Source organism: Lagopus muta, chromosome Z (genome assembly GCF_023343835.1).
Source record: "Lagopus muta isolate bLagMut1 chromosome Z, bLagMut1 primary, whole genome shotgun sequence".
Classification (NCBI taxonomy): Eukaryota; Metazoa; Chordata; class Aves; order Galliformes; family Phasianidae; genus Lagopus; species Lagopus muta.
Window position 1 is genome coordinate 59,369,983 of NC_064472.1, and position 23,733 is coordinate 59,393,715.

The following is a 23,733-nucleotide window of genomic DNA, read 5'->3' on the forward strand; positions in this document are numbered from 1 at the left end:
ATCATACCCAAGAGAAAGGTAGCCTTAATTTTGGGCTCTAAGGCATGGATTAGTGGAAATGAGTGGCCTTGATAACAGATGTAAATTCTGGGGATAAAAGCATTTTTTGGGGGAAACCAGCTGCAAAAGCTGTGCAAAAATAGTGAAGGAGAACATCTTACATAATCCTTTTTATTCTCCTTTCGCAGTTCTCTGCATTCCTGTCTTTACTATTAGAGTGTGTTCTTCACCAAGAGTAGTACTGATACACTGTGATGCACCTCATTCTTGTTAGCAGTGCCTGTCTCCTCTTACAAGCTAGAGCAAAATGTAAATACGCAGAACTGGTGTGGCACCTGGAAAAGTTGTTATAATTTGGATGTATCACAGTCTTTTTGCAGAAGCCATTCTGTGTAGAGGCACAGAACAAGCTTCACCATATGGTTTTCCTTTTTTCCCTGCTGACTGACATACAGTACTGTTTGTGTAGCAGTACAGTTCTTCATAGCCAGGGGTTTTGTAATGGGCAGTTGAGAGTATGGTGCAATGTGGAAAAGTCAGAACAGGCAAAGAAATACAGAGCACTGAATGTTCTAGCAAGAGTGACTGACATCTGGAAGATCATACCAGTAGTAGTCTTGCTCTGTGCTGTACAGCAACATGGACAGAGGCGTATTCTGTCAGAAGGGCTGCCAATATGTATGGCAGTTAGTACAGTTCTGGAATTGTTAAGTAGTAGATTGAGGTCGAGTTCAATTAGCTTGTTTTCTTACACACCTGTAACTTGCTTATTTGCTCTACCCTTATGGCACCTGAAGTCGGATACACAGAACCAGAACTCTAAATAGGAAGCTCACAGGCTTGCCAATGGAAAAGGAGAGAATTCCTCTCATTTGTTTTTAAATCTGTGCTATGTATTAGCTACAAGATCCTTAACTGTTCAGGTTAGTGTTAGAACACCATGTTAAACCATGTTTAAGCCCAGTAAGTATATGCAACAAATGCAGTTACCTGTTGGTTTTTTTTTGTTTGTATTTTTTCCTTGACAAAACTATGGAATAATTTCCTAGATCAGAAGTGAGCTTTATATGAACATAGCCCAAAAATGGGGTGTGTTAGTAAACTGCTGCTATAATCCAGATAAAAATAGTTTTGGGGATCTTAAAATTATTTTTGTATTGTAGAAGTTCACTACTAAGTAAATGATGTGTCTTAAATATAAAGAACTGGCTCAAACTATTTTTGTTAAGAATTACTCAGTTTTTTGTCGTAAGAGTTTGACAGTGTCCCTTTAATGCTACTTGGACTAAATATTTAAAACATACATTTTAAATTTTAATATTGCAACACCTTGGGCATTTAGAACTGTTGCTTTATCCATTAAATCTAAATGTATGTTAATTCAATTTTCAGTAGACTGAGAAATCTACAAAAAAAAAAAAAAAAATCAGATGGAAAGTTGTGCTCTGTAATCTGTTAAAGACTTTTGTGGTGTTTACATTTTACAAAGACAAAAAATTTGTCATAGATAATAAAAGTGTTATAATACTATGCAGTCTAGCAATGATTTCTACACATTTTGAAGATAAATATTTTTCCACTAAGATACTTAGTGGAAAACTAACTTTCACTTTCACTTTTCTTAGTAATCTTTCACTTTTCTTAGTAAGAGACTGCATTACAAACATTTACGTATCATCATAGAATCATAGAATGGCCTTGGTAGAAAAGGACCGCAATGATCACTGAGTTTCAATCCCTCTGCTTTGTGCAGAGTTGCCAACCACCAGACCAGGCTGCCCAGTGCCACATCCAGCCTGGTATTGAATGCCTCCAGGAATGGGGCATCCACAACCTCCTTGGGCTACCTGTTCAGTGTGTCACCACCCTCTGTGTGAAAAACTTCCTCCTAGTATCCAACCCAACCTAAATTTTCTCTATCTTAGTTTAAAACATTTCCCCTTTCTCCTATCACTATCCACCCTCATAAAAAGCTGTTGTTCCTTCTGTTGATATGCTCCCTTCAGGTATTGAATGGTCACAGTAAGGTCTCCCCGGAGCTTTCTCCAAGCCAAACAAGCCCAGTTTTTTCAACCTTTCTTCATAGAAGAGGTGCTCCAGCCCTCTGATCATCTTAGTGGTTCTTCTCTGGAAGGACCCACTCCAAGAGCTCTGTACCTTTCTTGTGCTGGGGGTCCCAGGCCTAGACGCAGTAGTGCAGATGGGGCCTCACAAGAGCTCAGTAGAGGGGGACAATCACCTCCCTCTCCCTACAGGCCACTCCTTTTAATGCAGCCTTCCAGGCTGCAAGCGCACACTGCTGGCTCATGTCCAGCTTCTTGTCTATCAGGACCCTTCTTCATAGTGCTGCGCTCAAGGGCTTCTTTGCCCAATCTATATAAACACCTGGGATTACCCCAGCCCAAGTGCTACAGCTTGCACTTTGAGTTATTGAACCTCATTAGGTTCACATGGGCCCACTTCTTCAGCCTGTCCAGGTCCTTCTGGATGTCTTCCCTTCCTTCCAGTGTACCACCTGCACTGCTCAGCTTGGTGTCATCCACAAATTTGCTGAGGGTGCACTCAGTGCCATGATCTGTGTCACTGATGAAGATGGGGAAGAGCACCGGTTCCAAGACTGACCACTGCGGGATACTGCTTGTGATTGGCCTCCACCCTGACAAGGAACCATTGCTCATAATCCTTCTGTTGCATCCAGCCAACCAGTTCTTAATCCACCGAACAGTCCATCTTTCAAAACCATGCCTCCCCAATTTAGAGAGAAGGATGCGGTGAGGGACCATGTCAAAGGCTTTGCAGAAGTCCAAGAAGATGACATCCATTGCCCCTCCCCACCCCATCCACCAAAGCCATCACTCCATCACAGAAGGCTACCAGATAGGTTGGGCATGAGCTGCCCTTGGTGAAGCCATGCTGGCTGTCTCAAATAACCTCTTTATCTTGTACGTGCCTTAACAGCTTCTAGGAGGATCTGCTCCATGATGTTCCCAGGCACAGAGGTGAGGCTCACTGGCCTGTAGTTCCCTGGGTCATCCTTTCTCCCTTTCTTAAAATTGGAGTAATGTTTCCCTTTTCACAATCATTAGAGACTTCAGCAGCCAGCCATGATTTTTCAAATATTCTGGAGAGCAGCTCGGCAACCACATCAGCCATCTCTAGGCTGGATCATCCCCTAGGATGGATATCATCTGGCCTCATGGACTTATATACATTCACTTTCATGAGGAGGTCTTGGACTTGTTCCACTGTTGCAGTGGAAGGGAATGTGCTCCTTTCACACACATCCAGAGGTTCAGGCTCCTGGCAGACATGGGTAGGAGCCTGACCACCAGAGAACACCCAGGCAAAGCACTTATTGAGCACCTCAGCTTTTTCCATGTCTAAGGAAGCCACTTCTCCGTCCTCATTTAGTCATAGAGTGATGCTGCAAAGCTTATACAAAAGCATGAGTGGTGCTTATTAAAAAACAAAATAAAACAAAAACTCACAAAAAAGGCTTTACCATATATTACAGTTAATCTTTTCCATGGAATTTGCATGCCAAATATGGATATGATGGAAGCATTTATCTGGGGGATCAATTTGAGTTTGTTTTAACTTAAATTTTTATTTTCACGCATGACAACAGCTAAAGACAGCTATTAACTGCACTTGAAACAAAATATGTTTACATTGCTAGTGTTCAGCACACCACTGAAAGTTGAAATGATGCCTATCATGCTTCACGTTTGGTTTCTTGATAAAGGGCAAGGCTCTAATTAATTGTGCACAGTCAGCCTCCAGAGGATTGGTTAGTGCTGACCACAGTGACACGCAGATTTGCAGCTGGTGTGTTTCTCAAGGTAATTAAGAGATATACATGGCTCGGGACCTGTATTTACAAATGAGTTCATTTGGTACCATTGACAGATGGTGCAGACCATCTCCCCTTCAGTGGGATCATGGGAAATAGAAATAACTTTCCTCCAAATGGAATGACCTGGGCTAATGAGAGCTTTGTTAAACTATTTAAAGCTCAACAGAATCCAGAGTGAATGTAATAACTACTTGTCTTAAAAGCCATTAGCAACCACTGTGTATTCCACGTCAGTTCTAGATGGTTTACATCAGAAGATGCTGATACCTATTCTGACTTTGAACAGGAGATACAAGATTTCTAATCTCCTGGACCCTCAAATTCAGCTTGGGAGACGCGAACAGATGCATTTCAAATATTAAAGAAATTAGGAATAGAGAAATAAGCATTCACTTAAAATGAAGGTATGGCTGGCAGACAGATCTGCAAATGGCTTTCAGAAAGCAGTAGATGAGTTTGTGAATTAATTAAAAGCTAAAGATAGAATGAATTATAGAATTTTCAAGGTTATCCCCAAAATAAGCAATTACTTTCCTTCCTAAGTTAGCAATACACCGTTGTGAGGCACCCACTAGCGTTACTTTAATTTGTCTCATCTATTTGTGGATAGTCATTTCAGAAGGGATATTGCCAGCTTTGAAAATCTAAGGGTTCACCAGTCACAGTTACTATAACTAAAATAAAATACTTACTTTTTTTTCTTTTCAGTTTTTAATTCCTGACATCTCCATTTCACATGCAACCTCAGAAAAGCAACTACCTTTACTGAGGTGATAAACAGTGTGTTTTAAGGCCAGGGTTGTAAAGACACTGACTTCTTACACTTGCAAAACTGACCAGCTTAGTATAATCAAATTTAGCAGCAGAGCACACAGAGGTTTTCTCATAAGAGCAGAAAGAGACCTGTGTGCCCCCTTCTGGATACATTATGGTGGAGCAGGAACTTCCAGCAGATCAAGAAGTCCTACCGACACCATCTGAAAACACTGCCAGATGATCTGCTTTTAGAGTCACAGGATCACCAAGGTTGGAAAAGACCTCAAAGACTATCCAGTCCTACCATCCACTTAGCACCAATATTTCTCCACTACAAAATGTCCCTTAGTGCAACATCTAAACGGTTCTTGAACGCCTCCAGAGACAGTGATGCCTTCACCTCTCTGGACCTGCTCCCACACCTGAACATTCTTTCAGAGATTTTTCCTAATGTCCAACCATTCCTTCTAGTCCTATCACTAGTTAGATGGGAGAAGAGGCCAAACCCCACCTCACCATGACCTCCTTTCATGGAGTTGTAGAGAGCGATAAGGTCTCCCATGAGCCTCCTGCAGTCTAACAATCAAAGTTCCCTCAGCTACTCCTCATAAGACTTATGCTCCAGACTCTTCAGCTGAACAACGACCAAAACCCTGAGATCCTTTTCCTCCACAGTCTTCCAGCCACTCTGCCCCAAGCCTGTAGTGTTGTCTGGGCTTATCGTGACCTGGCACTTGGTTGGGCTTTTGCTCTTCTTTCTCTCTGCATACCAACATCCTTGGACTCTTCCTGAGTGGTTTGCCCCTTTATTCACATGTGGTAAACTCTTTTTTATGCCCTGAGTCTCAGCAGAAGCTCCCCGTTCAACCAGGCTGGTCTTCCCCACCAACTCATCATACGGCACACGGGAACAACATCCACATGGTTGAGCTATTTGCATGGGACGGTTCCACTTTGGTAGTAGATGTTAAACAAATCTGTCTGCCCCTGTTTGCCCACAGACACTACAAGTGACATGGCAGCAGGGACACAAAGTGTCATGGAATCATAGAATGGCTTGGCTTGGAAGGGACATCAAGGATCATACATTTCTGAGCAACCTCCCTGCTATGAGCACTGTTGCCATTGTCACAAACCAATGGCACACTGAGGTGGTATTTTTTCAGTCAAGGTTTTCTTATCAGTGAAATGCATTGTTTGCTCCACCTGCACAATGTTAACATTGGCTCATGCACTGGTTTCCAAAGCATGAAAATACCAGTGGCAACAAGTACTGTAAAACGGATTGCTTCCCCTGCAAACTTATCATGCTCCATGCTGCTATCAGACCATGATTGAATTCTTAGAATAAGTATCAGAATACTTCACACGTAGGCTTTGATGTATTTTTTAAGAAGATCCACGCAAAGCTGACTTTCAGAAGCCAGAAAATCTGGATAAAACCGTTCCCATACAATCAGTGCGCACAACCATGTCACCGCTGACGTTCCTCAAGGGTGACACAGGACACACAGGCCACATCCTACCGGAGCCAACCCCCAGCCTGAACAGGGCGGCACCTTCTGCGCCGCCCTGCGCGGGCCGGAAAAAACCATGCCTACGTACACTCCCAAAATGGCGCCGTCGACACCTGACTAACAGCCTCCTCAGCAAGCCCCGCCCCCTTCTGCTGCCTCTCACGGAAAGCTTCCTTCTGCTTGAATGGCAGAGAAGTAGCCTATGAGCGTGTCAAGAGGGCGGGAGCAGGTCCGGCTGCTAGCCAATCAGACGCTGCGATGAGGCGAGGAGGGCGCGGTTGGCGTTTCCACGGAGAAGGCAGCGCGGCGCGCTCCGGCCGTGGCGGTAGTATGAGCCTGTCCGTGAGGTACGTGTGGGACCGCGGGCAGGAGCGGCTGGGGTCGGGCTGCGGGGGTTGCAGTGGTGGGGAGGAGGCGCTCCTGTGGAGCGGCAGGGCCGCGCCACCGCCGTGTTTGTGTTAGCGTTTATCCGCATTCGGAGCTGTAAATGCGTTCCTCCCGGCTGCTCGTCCCGGGGCGGCAGCCGTTCCGGCACGGTGAGGCACGCCGTCGCCGCTCGGCCTTGCATGTCAGGCAGAGCCAGCCTGTGCTTCTCGTGTCCATTTCTGGAGCCTGCCCGGTGCCGTTCGTTGGTTGGTGACAGCTAAATCTCAGCTGCCTGGTTAATCTCTGGTGTCAATTAGAATTAGATAATCTTCAGTGAGAGGGAAGAAAAAACAGCTAATTACAGGCTGTGAAAAATAAGCATCTTTGGAAAGCAGGTCTGTGTTCACACATCTGTGCTCTGTACAGTAAGTGGTACCACATGTTTTGTCACTGCTGCAGGCAAACAAATGAATATAGAGGGATTCCTGAGCATGTTGAGTTCCACAAGCAATCTAGGACTGGAAGATCCTCTGGGAGTCATCTCCTCCAGCTCTGCTCAGAGCAGGTCAGGCTCCCAGCAGTATGAGTTCAGGGCCTTTCCAACTCTGCTAACAGCAGAAATCCTGTGGTCTCCCAGTGCAGCTATTCTGCTGCATAACCACTTGCACTGCGACAGTGCTTTCTTCTAGGTCTGCTTCCACCTTCTCTTACTGCTTGTAGTTGACTCTTGTTGCTGTGCACCACTGATGGGAACCTGCCTGTCTGCTTTGTCTAATCCTCTAGACAGTGCCTTACCCTCCCCCACTGGGTCCTTCTGCCAACGCACTCAGATTGAAACAAACCCAGCTCCTTCAGCTCCTCCTGAACCAGATGCTGCAGCCACCTAGGTACTGATTGCAGTATGCCTTACATTAGCCATCTTCTCTGCATCTGTTGTACTCAGGCACCCCAACTCAATGCAGTACTTTGGGTGCAGCTACACTACTGCAGAATGAAAGGAATTAGCACTGCAGGTAGCTGTGCTCATTGCTGCAACAGTTTGCTGTGCTGCTGATTGCAGATCTGTGTCTGCATATTCCAAGGGTGTGCTTTCAGCCTTCTTAAAAGTCGTAGTTTGTATCACTTATTGCCTTGAATGTACTACTTTTTTAAAAGCTTGAGCTGAAATGGACATATTTTCATGCAGTTGCACGGAATAAAGAGCAGTTGCTCTGTGAATACAATTAAAGCTTGCTTTACTAGCTTGGTATAAGTTTCCTTTATCTTTGCCATTTTCTTTTTTTTTTTTTTTTCTGATTGTTCCCAGTTCCTGAGAATTTTTTATTCCTGTTATTGCTAAACTAGTGAGGGAGAAGAAGGTTGTCTTTGTGTTTGCTGTTTTAGGGAACTTGACCCTTTTGTATGCATGAGAAACAGAGCAAAAAAAGTCTCTGGTTCATTATGTATATTGTAGTATTTTAAAAAATCTATAGGTGCTTGGCATCTATGAACTGCTACTGGCAAAAAATCCACAAATTGATGTCACTTAACACTCACTTCAGCAGCTGGACAACCCAGCTATATGCCGAGTTAAAGCTGTGTCCCCTAAAACTTTCTTGTTTTGCTACAGTTTAGAAATATGGTGTTTTTTAGGAGTTGTATCATGGGAACTGCTAATACATCTTGCAACTGTAACCTCAAGCATTCTTTTTAACTGATAGCTTTTTCTAATTTTGTTTGGTTGTTTAGTAACCAGATCACCTCTGCTGGGCAGAGGAGTAGAGGAGCCATTCAACCTGTGCAAAGGAATTGTCTGCTTCAAGTATTACTTCAATCTGGAAGATCAAGTTGGGAAGAAGCTGAATGGGGATGGCAATGAACTGTGCAATTATAATGAGTTTCTTATTGGTGGGAAAATGTAATCTACAGTGGTATCTTTCCAGTATTAATCAGTTGTATTGAATTTCCCTCCTGTCATGTAGGAATGAGCTTTCAGTAGACAAAACTAAAAAGAAGAGAAGAGAACTGACTGAGGAACAGAAACAAGAAATTAAAGATGCCTTTGAATTGTTTGATACAGACAAAGACAGAGCAATAAATTACCATGAGTTGAAGGTATTTTTATTTATTCATCATTTAAATTTCTTTAGGGCAGGTAATATGCATCTAACTGAGTTTTTAAGTCATTGACTTTATCTTTAAAAATGCTTCATGGTCAAGATGTCCTGGAAGGCTGAAGTGAGGATATTTGAAAAATTGCTGATGTGCCTTGAAGTAAAACTCAGCTTTTGCCACTATGTCCTATAGTTGCCGCAGTAACAGAGTTGCTGTAGCATATTGTGTAACAGGTCCTGCTGCTCCCTAGAGTTTGACTTAGGCAGGTGAATAAGCTTCGTCAAGGGCAAATACTGTCTTATAGAGAGGTCAGCATTCCTTTAATGTATTGAGTAAGATACTTTTGGAAAGGAATATGTAATCCAGTTTGTTCCACAATCTTATTGTGTCCTGTAATTAGACAAGAAAAATGGCATTTGTTGTACTTTAATTATGTGTAGAGGAATGTTGTTGATTATAGTGATTCCCTCTTCTTTTTTCAGATCTTGGGTATTTTGCCTCTGCTGGAAGCTGTAATGAGAGGGGGAACTACTGTGGACTATTCATACAGCTTTTCCAGTCAGGGTGTGCTTTGTATCCTCAGCTGTCATGATGGCAAAGTTGTTTATTATCAGTTTAGTTAAATATGGCCCTGAAGATAACACAATGGAAGAACTGAGATGTATAGAGTAAAGAAATATCTCCTTTTGCAACATCAACCCATAGGGTAGATATGAAATGGCTATGTTGAATAGGAGTGGGGCTTTTTATTTGTAGTTTAATGTAAGCTCATGTATTTGAATGCAGTCAAAGTAGCATGTGCTGAAAAACTGCCATCTCTGTTGAAATGTGGAAACTAAGCATCAACTCCTGATCTAATGAAAAAATGGAATAACTTACACATTTACATAGTTGCATAGTTTCAAGTGGAAAAGTGATAAATCACTTGAAAGATAACTTGTCAAATGTTTACTGTGAGTGATTTAAAGAATGATTTTCAATTTGATCTTTGAAAAAGAGACAGTACTCTGAATGTCTTTGAAAGTTAGAAAAAAAAAATCTACTTCTAAAAAACATATGATGCACTCTTTAAAATTATTGGAAACCTGAAGGCTATTTTTTCACTGTAATTTGATATTCTATTTATTAGTGCTGTTTTGGGTGATTTCATTATTTTTTTATACAAAGCATTTTTGATATTTTAATTTTATTTATTGTTCTTGAGTCCCACTGGTGTGCACACTCTGTCTTAGGCAGTAATGTTCTTATTAAAAACAAGAAAAAATCTCTCTTAAATCTCTATTTTATATTAGTATTTGATTGCGCTTTCTTTTTATTCCAAAAGGTGGCAATGAGAGCCTTGGGTTTTGATGTGAAAAAAGCTGATGTACTGAAAATACTTAAAGATTATGATCGAGAAGCCACAGGCAAGATCACCTTTGAAGATTTTAATGAAGTCGGTATGTATTTGATTTTATACCTTTAGAAATCTACTTTCAGAGAAACTTAGCTTACAGTAGTGATTGCAGTGTGACCAGGAGTACTTCGTGTGTTTTTGTATTTCCCTAGTACTATTAAGAAGGAGAGATGGGAGATTCAATGTTATATTTTCCTTTATAAACTTACATAGTAGAAGAAAATAATTCTTTGTGTATCCATAGAGATGAAAGATCACAGCAATATAAAAGGAAACAAATTTCTACAAAGCAATAAGCACTAGTTTGAAATATAGATATTCATATGTTTATATTTCTTTTTTTTTTTTTTTTGGTATTCTCCTTCCTGCTGTGGTAAAAGTAGTTGGCACTGAATTTCATAGGAATGAGTGTATAGACTGACAAACTGTAAACTGAATACAGATTTTTCTGTAATCTAACAAAGATGAGAGGAACTGAAGCAGATGTTAAATATTGTACATCAAGGATTTTCAACTGCTGATAAAAGCGATCAATTTCATTAACTGTTTCTTTCATGTAAAGATTTTGTATCTTACAGACTTCTACATTCTCTAAATGTGGAGCAATCTATACAGTTTTAAAAAACAGGAATTTAGTGTCTTTGAGGATTTTTCTGATTGTCACACATTATTTTTACTTTTGCATACAATTAGTGTTTGCCAAAAATATAAACTGAGTTACCTCCATGTGTGTTATGATTTCATATCTATTTCACAATTCCCTGTGTTCGAAGTATTAAGTTATCTAATGTTTCTGAAAAAAGCAATGTAATGTGTATAAGCTCGCTTCTAGCTATAAATAACAATCTGCTTAGTAACGGTGAATCCTTTATTGTTTTAAATTTTGGCAAACTTTAGAAACTTAACAGGTTAGGAATGAGGAAAATGTGTTGTTAATGATGGGTAATTTTTTTTTCTTAGTTCTTATTCAAGCTAGAAGAAATATGAGTTAGGAGAGAATTGAAGAAGTCTAGGGGGGAATAAAATTATCAGTCCTTATTTAAAAAGAAAAAATGAAAGAAGAAAATTTATTGATTTAATATAATGTATCACTTTATTATGCTATAACATGATGAAATATAGTATGATTACTGCGCAGATCTTTTTAAATTCTTGATGTTTTACTTAGGTGGGAAGGAACCTTAAAGGTCATCTAGTTCCAATTCCCTGCTGTGGGCAGGGGTGCCTGCCAAAAGATCAGGCTGCCCAGGTCCCCATCCAAACTGGCCTTGAACACCTCCAACCACGGGGCATCCACAGCTTCTCTGAGCCTCATCACCCTCTCAGTAAAGAATTTCTTCCTAACATGTAACCTCAATTTTCCCTCTCTTAGTTTAAAATCGTTTCCATTTGTCCTATTACTGTCAGACTGTATAAAAAGTCAGTCCCCCTCCTGCTTATAAGCTCTACTCAAGTACTGGAAGGCTGCAGTGAGGTCTTTTCTTCACCAAGTTGAACAAGCTCAGCTCCCTCAAGCTTCCTTCATAAGAGAGGTATTCCAGCTCTTTGGTCATTTTTGCAGCCCTCTTCAGACCTGCTCGAACCCTCTGCACCTTTCTTTTGTTGGGGGCCCTAGGCCTGGATGCATTACTCTGTATGGGACCTTAGAAGAGCAGAATAGAGGATGACAGTCACCTCCCTTTCCCTGCTGCCTGCTCCTCTTTTGTTACAGCCCAGGATGCAGTCAGCTTTTCAGGCTGCAAGTACATGCTGTTGGCCTGTATCCAGCATTTTGTCCACCAGGATCTTGAAGTCCCTCTTGGCAGGGCTGCTCTTAATGAGCTCTGAGTCTGTGCAGGTATCTTGGAATACCCTGACTCAGGTGTAACACCTTGCTCTTTACCTTATTGAGTCTCATGTGGAACTGCTCTTCAATTGTGTACAGGTCCCTCTGGATGGCATCTCTTCCTTCTCTTGTGTCAACTGTACCACTCAGCTTGGTGTCATCTGCAAAATTGCTGAATGTATACTTGATCCTACTATCTATATAATTGATAAAGATGTTAAGAGCTCTGGTACCGTGGAAGATCCCTGAGGAATACTGCTTTTCACCAGTCTCCACTTGAACATAGAAATACTGACCACAAACCTCTGGCTGCAACCACCCAATCAATTCTGTATGCACCGAATAGTCCACCCTTCATATCCATATTTTTCCAATTTAGAGATAAGAATATGATGTGGAATCTTATCAAAGGCCTTACTGAAGTCCAAGCAGACAATATTAGTTTTCTCTGCCTTTGTTCACCAATGCTGTCACTCCATCATAGGAGGGTGCCAGATTGGTCAGGCACAGTCTGCCCTTGGTTAAGCAGTGCTGGCTATCTTAGATCACCTCTTTGACTCTCATGTGCCCTAACATCTCTTCCAGAAGTTTCCATGATCTTTCTAAGCACAGAGGTGAGGCTCACCAGTCTGTTGTTCCTTGGGTCTTCCTTTCTCCCTTTCTTAAAAATGAGAATGATGTTTCCATTTTTTCCAGTCACGAAGGTCTTCACCTGGCAGCCACAACTTTTCATATCTGATTAAGAGTGGCTTGGCAACTACATCAGCCAGTTTTTTCAGTGCCCTTGGTTGAATCTTGTTCTGCCCCGTAGTCATGTACTCATTCTGCCTCACAATGTGGGACAGATTTTGTCTTCAGACACCTGCTTAGAGATTCAGGAGCATGAGAGGTTTGAGAAGCCTGACTGTCAATGAAAATTGAGGGAAAAGAACTCACTGAGTACTTCAGCCTTCTTCATGTCTGCTGAAGCCAGTTCTTCCTTTTCATTTATCAGAGAGGGTATGCGCTCCTTGGCCTTTCTCTTCTGACCAATGTATCTAAAGATTCTTTTTTGTTATTTTGCACATCCTTTTCCAAGTTCAGTTCCATCTGAAAGCCTTGGCTTTCCTGATCTTATTTTCCTATGTCTGGACTGCATTCCTTCATTCTTCCCAGGCCATCCATCCCTACTTCCACTGCCTGTACATTTCCATCTTACCCCTGAGTTTGACCAGCAAGTAAGTATTTGCTCAGCCATGTTGATGTTGTTCTAGTTATCAATATAGACAATCAGCAAATGCTGTGAGGATCTAGGAAGATTCATGTAGCACAACTAATAGTGAGAGGGCAACTGAATCAATCCAAAAACTCTGAATCAGGTCTGAGCGTGGGTGTGACAAATATGTCCTTATAGAATTGTAGCAGAAGTATTAGAGAGTTAGAGAAAAGAAGTTATAGAAACTGTTATCATGAGTTGGCTGAATGTAGTTAAACAATTGCTTAGCCAATAGTTTTGTGTGATTATCTGTAGTTTAAATGTCAGAACTGACCATCTAAAATGTGTATAGTCGTATCTCCTCTTGTTTTGTACAATCATTTTAACTATGGTACTTAGAGGCAGTGCTTTTTTGTTAGCTGATGTTGCTCTTATTGCCTTTTATGGCCTTTCTTCCATAAAAGTAGAGTTTCTCAAGTGATTTACTACTGTAATACATCATAGTTGTTTTCAATGAAAATATTTAAGTATGAGTCGTTTTTTTTTGTATATACTTCAGTCTACATTATATATAAAACACATAAATTTATATAAATATGAAAACAAAAAAAATCCTTATTGCTATAGTGAAATTGCATGAGCTTGGATCTGGTATTTTGCTTTCAAGTTCACTAAGCTGAAGGAGGCATTCCATCTGCAGATGAAAAGTGTTTGTCTTTGCACAAACAAGTATGATGTGTTTTTAATGGTTTGATACAAGTCTTAAATACCATGTCATGTAATATGAGCAGGTACATAGATATAAAGATATTTGCATCTGATTCCAGAACTGTCTGAATTAATTACTGAAAAAATATTTTTGTAGCTTGGCTGTCTTTTAAGCAACCACTAAGCAACAAATGGATGCAATGAAAGGACTAACCGAGAGTAACAAATCCTTTCAGAATTAACATTTTGCAGCATATAGTAGCGTCATTTTTACAAACCTCAGGCTTTGGTTTTGTTTTTTTGTCAGTGCGATTTTGTGTCTAAAAGAGAAGTTCCTCCCCCCTGATTGTTTTTAATTACTTAATGTTGTTTCTGTGTTGTCAGCAAGTCAAAATTCTATCCAGATCATAACACTTAAAATCAACAAATTCAAGAGCCTAGATCTGTTAGAGCTGATGTATTTTTTTCTGAAATGCATTTTTCAAATAGAAAAGACGTGTATACTTCCAATTTGTATAGAAAAGTCTACTGAAAGCATGATTGAGTCTAAATTGCCATGTAGCTTTTCCACTGTACCTGATAAATGGCGAAGAATAACTCAGCTTTGAAAAGGGAGTAGAGAAAGACCAGATAGCAGCCAACCAAGTATGCATGCATATTGTGACTTGAAATAGGTTAAAAATGAAAGAACAGATGAAATCTGGAATATACATTTTTTCAGTCTGTTATTCTGAGTTTACCCGTCAGAATTTTTTAGTCTAACTTCAGAATCCTTACAGTGACAGACTGGATATTGGACAGAGATCCACAAGAAGAAATACTCAAGGCATTCAGATTGTTTGATGATGATGACTCTGGTAAAATAAGCCTGAGAAACTTGCGTCGGGTTGCTAGAGAACTGGGTGAAAACATGTCTGATGAAGAACTGCGGGCTATGATTGAAGAATTTGATAAGGATGGAGATGGAGAAAGTAAGTATTAAGAATGGACTATATGGGATTTCTATCTCTTAATTTTCTTTGTATTTTAATGTAGCTTTATCTTGAAAATACCTAACATTTACAAGTGTTCTCTGTTTTCTTTCTATCTGTCTTTCAGCTCAAATTTAGCTTATGTGTAACAAAAGTAGTTTTTGATAGGTATTAGTCCTGAAAATGTATAGTGGAGTCTAAAAATCAAATTGATTTCTCACCTTCACTAAGGCTTAATCAAACCATACCTATTAAAGGTTTGGTTCAAGTTCTGGTAGAAGTGTAAATAATTAAGTGGTTCGTGGAAGAGTCTGCGTACTACATTAAACTTTGATGTCTGTATGTATCAATAAGAGGATTAAAAATACCAGAAGAAGCTCTTTTGATCACCTAGTTCAATATTTCTTAAGCAGCAGTGTGTCACTACTGTGATTTCAGCTTGTTAGTCAGATACAAAGAGTTATGCTATTAAATTGGATAAGACTCCAATGTGCATCTGTACTTAAGAGAGCTGAAGAACGTGGTGTGAAAAATGCTCTGAGGAAACAAGATCCATACAGTGTGAGTTATAGAAGAGCTTTATTAGCTAGACAAAGAATTAGGTAACAAAGCCTGTTTGAAACTATGCTTATTAAGCACTGCAACTTAGAGTTGTTGTTTATTTGTTTTTCAACTCTCTTCTTTATTTCCCCCATTAATTTAAATCTATATGTAAGCTGGAAGCCTAAATACCTGGATTTCAGGAGCTTAAGGAGCTTAAGGAGCACTTAAGATAATCTGCATATACTCTGCATTTCTGAGTCATAGAAACCTATGTGAGTTTTTCTTTCACAATGGTGACTCTCATCTGAGATTTCAGAACTGAGACTTCAGAACTATCAACTTTTTCAGTAGCAAAACATTTTTATTTGTCAGCAACATCTACTGCTAGAGAAAAAAAAAAAACAAAACCCACAACACCTGCCTTTTTTTCAGCCTTGTGACAGATACTTTTGTTGCCTGTGATAGATGTTACTTCACACTTGACATACAACTGCAAGCTTGTTAATTGTTGGCCTGTTCTTGTTTGCAGTTACTCAAATATTGGGGAGAAAAAAAAAAGAAAAAAAAAAAAAAAAAAGCTCCTTTTTTTCCTGAGACTAAAAGCAGAACTTCTGAGCGTAGTCAGTGCAGTTAAAATGCAAACTTTTTGTTTTGTTTTGGTGACATAAATAGGGAGCATAAAGGCAAAAATAGTAAAAGCTCTGTGCTTTTATTGCTACTAGACTGTTAATGTTGACACTGTTTTTACAAAAGTCAGTGCACTGTTGAGAAGACTTTTGTTTGAAAGATGCTACCTCCTGATCTCGCTTTTATTTCCTGCCATGTTTCTTGCATAATTCTGGTGTTCCTCTATTTGTCAGACACGTCCTTCCACACATCTATTGCATTGGTATCCACTTTAGTAGCTGTACAGCAAAGAGTATAATAGTCTAAGTAGACATTATTTTAAGCTTTTTTGGCTTTTAAAAGGAGTGGTTGTGATTGCACTGCCTGTATTACTTATTTGTATTAAAGACTCATTTTACTTTTATTTGAAAGTGCAGCTACAGAGGTGAGAGCAAGTAGAATATGTCAGCCATAAGCATGTTTTGTCTTTTGTTCTTCTAGAGCTGGCAACTCAACTGTCAGAATGATAATCAGGGATGGTTTTGGTCATATTGCTGTTTCGCCAGTAGAAATCAATGTAAACCTCTAGGTCCTTTCAGGAAGATTATAGTTATTTTGGGATCAGCACTAAATTTATGAGGTAGCTTAGTTCATTTTCCTTATTCATCCATTAATTTTCTTTTTTAGAGTAGTCTGGAACAAGTTTGAATGTGAAAGATTGGCAGCATAATGTTTATATATAGTGCTGTTGTTTCCTTATGGTTCTGTTTTCTGTCCTTTAAAGAAAACTGATACTGTTTCTAGCTCTTAAGATTCAGTCTCAAAAAGTAAATAATCTTCTGAGTCAGTGTTCCATCCAGTTTCAAACATCTCGGTCATGTAACAAAGACTTGCTCTCATCTAATTCTCCTTTATTTCCTGCCTAGGGGAAAAAATCTTTAAGTATGAATTGGTAGTATTTTTAACTAATACTTAAAATATAGGAATTAATACCACGTAAACATTCTTACTATATTTGAAAGATTTATTTTTTTTTCCTAGTGAAATAAAGTCTGTAACACAGTACGTCAGGCTACTTGAACCCTAGTCTTACGAGTGGAACTACTGTGCTGTACTGATAGACTTTTCTGAACTTTCTGTAAAATTATTTTTGACATTAGCATCTGCCTTAAGAAGGTAAATCATCAGATTTTCATACTGCTGATCTTCTAAGTAACATCTGTTTTGGTGCATGACTATTTTTAGAAATTCCATGCTGTCAGTTCATTCACCTTTTTGACTTGTGTGGATGCATCTACAGTAAACATAATCTTGTTTCAGTTTTATGTTCTTGCAAAGAATTAGGGTTGGAGGGAAAGCTCCACTAAATTAACTTTACTCTCTTGTTAACTCCTGGAGAGTTTCTTAACTCTCCAAGTCAATGTTTTATTCATTTTAGCTGTAAGAATACTTACTTTATGATGATATATGTCACAAAAATAATGGATGTCTGACACTAGGAAGGGCAGTGGTTGTTGCCCTAGCACCTGCTCATTAGGTAGCTTGTCAGAGGTCTGGAGTCTGAGGAGGATGACTTGGGTTGCTGGGATTTGTTGTCACATCTCTCTTTGCACTTTGAATGTTGCCAAATTTGTTTACCACTGTAATATTGTATTTCCACTTTGCAGCATTATGGAACAGGTGTGTTTTGGGTCAGGAAATGTTTCACTGAGGATGTTTGCATTTGTAGTTCTTCAAAAATTTCTTTGGCTTCTGGATTTAATGTGCATGTACTATTGAAACTGACTATGTAATACTTCTGGAATAGTCTTTAGAAATTATAATGAGAAGGAGTTGGGTAGAAATTTTGTCAGAAGAAGGTGGATTAGTATGAGTACTATAAGCATACCTAGTTTTTTGCCTTTATTTATTTACTTTGTTTCTTGTTACACAGGTAGCACAGCTAGTCTCAGCACAGTTCTTTAGCAGAGAAAACATAACTTCTTTTTGATGTTTTTTTATTTTTCTTCTGTATTTTTCAGTAGTCCACACACCCACTGGGCAGTACATTAAAGACTCCAACTTACTTACCCAACATCTTGTAATTGTAGTAGGAAAAAAACAGCACCCTCAGTTCATTGTGGAAATGTTTCCTATTTCTATTTTAGTTGTTAACCACTCTCTTAACAGTGTCCCCCTAAACTGGTGGCAGAAACAATCAATTCCAAAACAGTAGATTTTTGCCTTTGTGAGGTGAAAATACAACCAAGAGGTAAAGAGTGTGAATATCAGTCATTCTACTTGATAACACCTTGGGTCTCAACAATTGCAGCTCTTTGATGAAGTATCCTCAGTTACAGTAAATCAAGCTGATCATCCACCCAGAGAGACAAGCATATACTCTGAATAGCAGGCCTGTTTGATAACTGTGGAAGAATATTTTCAAATCCATGTGTTATGGTTAAAATTATAATCCACTACTTCCATTTGTATATATAAGAAAATACATTGGTCTTCTATTTTGGTATTTTTTTTCTTTGACTTTATTACTTAATGTCCTTCTTGCAGACTTCTTGCTGAAAAGGTGAAAATAATGTAATGTGTAGTTCCTACTTTTGCCTCATCTCCTATTCTGTGTCTGAAACTTGCCCTCTGGTTGGTGATGTCCTGAAGCAGTAACAGAGAAATAAACTACTTTGAAATTCATTTGGTTCTTCATATTGGACTGTCAGGCTGAACTGCTGATGTGACTGCAGACTTGCCTTCAAAGGAGAACATTTGTATCATGCTCAGTAATCATTTGGCTGATTCAAGTATACTTGATTGTTTAGGGGAAAAAGTTGTTAAAAAAAAAAAAAAAAAAAAAAGTCACTTAAGGGTTCTCTGGTTTCTGAGAAGGTGAAAGGAAGCTGTGATTTTTTCAGACCATGAGGGCGGGTAAGCATAGCAACCTTGGAGACGTTTTACAGCTTAATGAGGCAAAGGCCTGAGCAACAGGATTTATCTACCCTGCTTTGAGAAAGGGTTGGGACATGAGTTTTGGATTACTGTTGAGTAACTCTAACAGTATTCGAAGTTTATAAGTGTAATTAATTTATCAACATGGATTAATGCATTAGTCATCTTTTAATAGTTTTGGTACATTTACTGAAATGACTTGTTGAATTAGAAGACATTCTGAACTTACTCCTCTTTGAATGCCAACAAAGATGCACATTTATTTAGTTTGCATTTCCTCTAGGTATGCTCAAGCCATTAAATTCAGAGCCTTGAGTAAGACCCACTTAAGACTAGAGAATAACTTTCAAAAACAACAGTAGAAGAGAACAGGTGTAAAATAAAGGAAGGTAATCCAAGTTAACAAATTGTCCCTTTTCACCAATGTTTTGCTGCTTTGAGATTAGGCAATGGCTTCACATTATCAGCAGCTTTATATCACTAATTTATTGAATTTAGTAAGTCAGACCATAGCACATATGAAGTTGTGTCCGTACACGATGGCATAAAGCAGAAATATCCTTTCCTACTGTAGTGTTTTTATGCCATGTACATGCAAAAAGAGTTAACAGTATTTTTATGTTTCAGCTTATTTTTAAACACTAATTACATGCATTATTAATGGGAGGGAAAGAAGAAGCGATCCCTGTGTCCTTTTTAGATACTTCTGTTTCATTCATGAATCAAACCACGTGAAACTTCAGTTCTGGTTTCAATTTTAGTTGTGTGTCATAAAATGAAAGCAGTATTGATGTCTAAGGAAAGTGTTGCTTTCACCTTTAAAATCCTCATACCTTCAGAAGACAATTTCAACCATACCTTGATTGTGATGTTTTAGGACGAAGCTCAAGTGGTCACTTGTCTTGCCGGATATGTGTGTGGCTCCATCTTAATTTCTTTTCTTACAGCAGCACTGATTGAGTTTCATCTCTGAATTTCTGTTTAATGCGGCTTACTGAAAAGCTACTTTGGACTCCAAATATATCCTGCAGATAACTGCTACTGGCAAAGGTCATATACACAGAGAATATTGCTCTTCAAGTAAACATGCAAATAGTAATTATTGTAAGTAAGATAATCTGTAACTATCTTTGAAAACTAGTCATAGACTTTGAGATGTATTCTCTTTCCAGTTACACTTTTACGTGTAGCTTAAAACAATTTTATAACCTGAATGAGTGAAAATAGGTTGCAACATTATGCTTGTTGAGCAATATAACTAAATCAAACAGCTATTATTTTATATGCAGTAAAGCCTTAATTTCCAAACTCTGGAAAATGAGCATCATACTTTTGTAGTAACTGACCACTAATTGAACAACCCTTGAGAGCAAAGCATTAAAATAGAGCCATAATAGGCCAAACCCATCTGTTTTACTTTCTGAAATCTGTTGGGTTTTTTTTCCCCATTGCACTCTTCAACCTTCACTTTGCAGAATCAAACAGATAAGTATTAATGCACACAAGTTTCCAGTATATTTTCTGTAATCATCCATTCTGACTTCTTATCCCTATTCTTATTTATTTTGGCCAGTATTCCAAACATGTTTCCATTTTAAGTTGCTAGAACTGTTTCTCAGGAATTTTACAACTTTTCAACATCTATCTTTTTACTACTAATCTTCTATTTTTTTTTTTTAATTTTTTTTTTTTTTTTTTTTTTCAGTTATTGTTAGCCACTACATTATATGAACAATGATAAATTGAAGAATAATTAAAGTGGAAAAGACATGTTAGTACATAAGGGAAAACTTACAGGAAGTTGTAATTATCTGAAATCAAAACATGAAAAATTCAACAGATATAGAAATACATGGATTTACTTGGTAATACTAGTGAAATAAAACCATGATAATGCCTTTTAAGTCATGCAGAAAACACGGTGCTTCTGTGTAATGCAACGTGGTGTAGCTATTTGATTGACTGACATTTTAGAGTTTATAGTGCTAAAATAGATTGTTTCCTGTTGTTTTTAAATGTGTTGCAAGATGGCAGATTTGTATTTATTTTTTAAAATACTTTTAACATGAACTGGTTTAGCTTTCCTCTGGCCGTAGATGTAACTTCTGCTTTGCAATGGTATGTTCAGGATTAACGTGGGCACACTGTTTGAGGCACATAATTGTCAAGGACAGTTTGTCATATGTGTCTGTTCTTTTGCATTTCACTGGCTTAATCTGTTCATTCTGCACTACGGTAATTAGTTGCAGAGTGAACATGTTCATTGGTTAGCTCTTTTACAGTGTCTCTGTTTTAACATATGAGTAAGGTCAATAGCTCAGGTGTAAGTGCAGTAAAATAATTACTGACTGCTAATTAATTTATTACTATTACTTAATTTCTTCAAGTACATTTGTGTTAAGTTTCTGTTAATTATAACTGTAGAATGAAGAAAGTTCAGGTGGGAGAAAAACTTGTCAAAAGTCTGTCTTAATTCAAGCTAATTTGTAGAATCATGAAATTCATTTTTTATTTGTTCACTGTTACAGATTTGGGAGAGGAAAACTATGGTGTGAATGTGTGCTTTTTTGAGTTATTTTGTCATTTTTGCTTTTTTGGGGGGAAGATGGGAACGCAGAACACAAAGGTCTGAATTATTCTTTGAAGAATAAAATAGAATTTGATCATAAGTGGAACTGCAGCTTTGTTGTTTGAGAAGCATGTACTATATATATTGTTATGGTTTTAGCATACAAAGATGTTAAAAATGGAAAGAAAGTGGTGTAGTTTTTCTTAGTTGTATTTTAAAGTACTTTCCTAATTTTTATTTTTTATTTCTAAAATATTTTTACTTTCAGAATTAGAAATAATATTTTTTTATTTATGAGTCTAATTCTGTCTTAAGAATCACATGTAGTTAAGATTGCATTCTGACTTCATTTCACATTAAAAAGAAAAAAAAAATTCTGTTCTAGAAGCAAAAAAAAAAAAAAATCCAAATTTGAATGTCTGTCACACCCAATAAATACAAAGTTGGAAACCTTCAATTTAAGAGTGCAGTATGCATATGTATGTTATGTTCTCTTATGGTTTATGGTATTTGCTGTTTGTCTAATAATTGTCTTTTCCTTTACAGTCAATCTAGAGGAGTTCATTGCTATTATGACTGGAGATATTTAACACTGGAAGAGAAGAAATGTATTTATCACAAAAGGGAAACATCATTGGCATCTGCCAGTAGAGTATTTTGTAGTTTGTTTCTGTTGATGGAGTCCAGTAGAAAATTACTTTCCTCAGAGGTCCAGAATAAACACAAGTTTTATGTACTGTTGCTTCGGAACTTTATGTCATTAAATCTCATCACTAGAATAAGTGGTCATGTTGGTACAGGTAATACTACATTTCAGAGTATTTTAGAGCTCATTTGTATAATAGCTTTGTATAATATTTCTAAATTAAATCCTATTATAAGAACATTTTGAAGTTGGCTTTATGTTAGCACTAACTGCGGCCTTAGTTTTGATACATGAAATTTTACAGATTTCCATTTTAATAAATTGCTCTTTACTATTGCTGAAAACTCTTGTTTTTTTCGTTTGAGCTATGATTTAAAATCCATCAAATAAAATTGTGTTTTGTTCTTTTTGTAGGTTTTTACTTCTGTTGTAGTTGAATAGTAACATTAAATGAACAAGAATTTATATTCTCAAAGTTACAATTTACTAGCTATTACTCCTGTATGATGGTAGAGGACAGGCAACTGTATTAAGGTAGATACTATATCACAAATATGCTTTAATCATCCAGATGTCAGCTAGCAGTCTTTTTTCTGTATCTACACCTCTGATAGCTGTGGCAATAATGGCAAGTGTTTGTGACAAGTAGATATTTTTTTCTGCAGTATCTAGCTAAGACAAAAGTGTATATGGAATGGAGAGAAAGCTGAGGCTGTTCAACCTGGAGAAGGCTCCAGGGAGTCTGAGGGCTGCCTTTCAGTATCTGAAATGGGGACTGTGAGAAAGATGGAGACGGGCTGAAGCAGAGTCTGCTGTGATAGGAGGAAGGGAAATGGTTTCAAACTAAAAGGTGGAAGACTTAGTTTGGATACAAGGAAGAATTATTTACAGTAAGGGTAGTGAGGCACTGGAACAGTTTGCCTAGAGGTGATGATCTCCCCATCCCTGGAAAGATTAAACATCAGTCTAGATGGGGCTCTGAGCACTCTGCTTTTGCTGTAGGTGGCCCTGCTCATTGCAGGGGAGTTGGCATGGATGACCTTTAATGGCCTCTTTACAACTCAAATGATTCTGTTATTCGATGAAGATGTGAAGTAGTTAGAAACACTGAATGTGTGCCTTCCAGGATTCTGGGGTTGATCTTCGAGATCTCCTGTCTACTGGCTGTAGCCTCTGCCTCTTAAATTTAAAATTGATTTCTCTCCCCTTACTTACCAAAAGAATTTAAGTTTGTTTTGCTTAATTCTGTGATCATCTTTCTTGCTGGAAAACCAGCTATTTTTTAACTTTGTATTCCTGGGGTTGTGAACAAGTTTGCCCTGCACAGACAAACACAGCTTGCAGTTTATTGGAGACTGAGATTAGAGCCAGCAAAGTTAACAGGTTTTTTCCCTATTATTTTTCGAGTGTGTATTATAAAATTCTTATTTATGAAATAATCACAGAATCACCAAGGTTGGAAAAGACCTACAGGATCATCCAGTCCAACCACCCACCTATCACCAGTAGTTCTCACTAACCCATATCCCTCAACACAAAATCTAAACATTCCTTGAACACCTCCAGGGTTGGTGACTCCACCACCTCCCTGGGCAGCCCATTCCACTGCCTGACCACTCTTTCAGAAAAGCAGTATTTCCTAACGTCCAGCCTAACTCTCCCCTGGCACAGCTTGAAGCCATTCCCTCTAGTCCTATCACCAATTACACGAGAGAAAAGGCCGACCCCCAGCTCACCACAACTCCCTT

The 23,733-nt window shown here is 38.4% G+C and overlaps 1 protein-coding gene across 3 annotated transcripts; it reads left to right on the forward strand.

Annotated features, from left to right (window-relative positions):
• Positions 1 to 6,388: 6,388 nt before the first annotated feature.
• On the forward strand, positions 6,389 to 22,379 carry CETN3 (centrin 3). Of its 3 annotated transcripts, none has more exons than XM_048931746.1 (6): positions 6,399 to 6,476; positions 7,279 to 7,382; positions 8,457 to 8,589; positions 9,914 to 10,028; positions 14,493 to 14,684; positions 21,886 to 22,378. In XM_048931746.1, exons 2-6 carry the CDS (start codon positions 7,366 to 7,368, stop codon positions 21,927 to 21,929), a joined length of 501 nt encoding a protein of 166 aa, XP_048787703.1. In that variant the 5' UTR covers positions 6,399 to 6,476; positions 7,279 to 7,365; the 3' UTR covers positions 21,930 to 22,378. The 3 variants fall into 3 exon arrangements, with proteins under 3 accessions (XP_048787701.1, XP_048787703.1, XP_048787700.1); XM_048931743.1 differs by lacking the exon at positions 7,279 to 7,382 and adding an exon at positions 6,955 to 7,060 and having other exon boundaries at positions 6,402 to 6,476; positions 21,886 to 22,379; XM_048931744.1 differs by lacking the exon at positions 7,279 to 7,382 and having other exon boundaries at positions 6,389 to 6,476; positions 21,886 to 22,377.
• The last annotated feature ends 1,354 nt before the right edge of the window (positions 22,380 to 23,733 follow it).

Excerpts from the sequence above, each read along its gene's own strand:
- CETN3 (XM_048931743.1), top strand. The coding sequence starts at position 6,963 with ATGAATATAGAGGGATTCCTGAGCATGTTGAGTTCCACAAGCAATCTA. Across the intron at positions 8,590-9,913 it reads TAAATTACCATGAGTTGAAG|GTGGCAATGAGAGCCTTGGG; the intron begins GTATTTTTATTT and ends TTATTCCAAAAG. Across the intron at positions 14,685-21,885 it reads TAAGGATGGAGATGGAGAAA|TCAATCTAGAGGAGTTCATT; the intron begins GTAAGTATTAAG and ends TTTCCTTTACAG.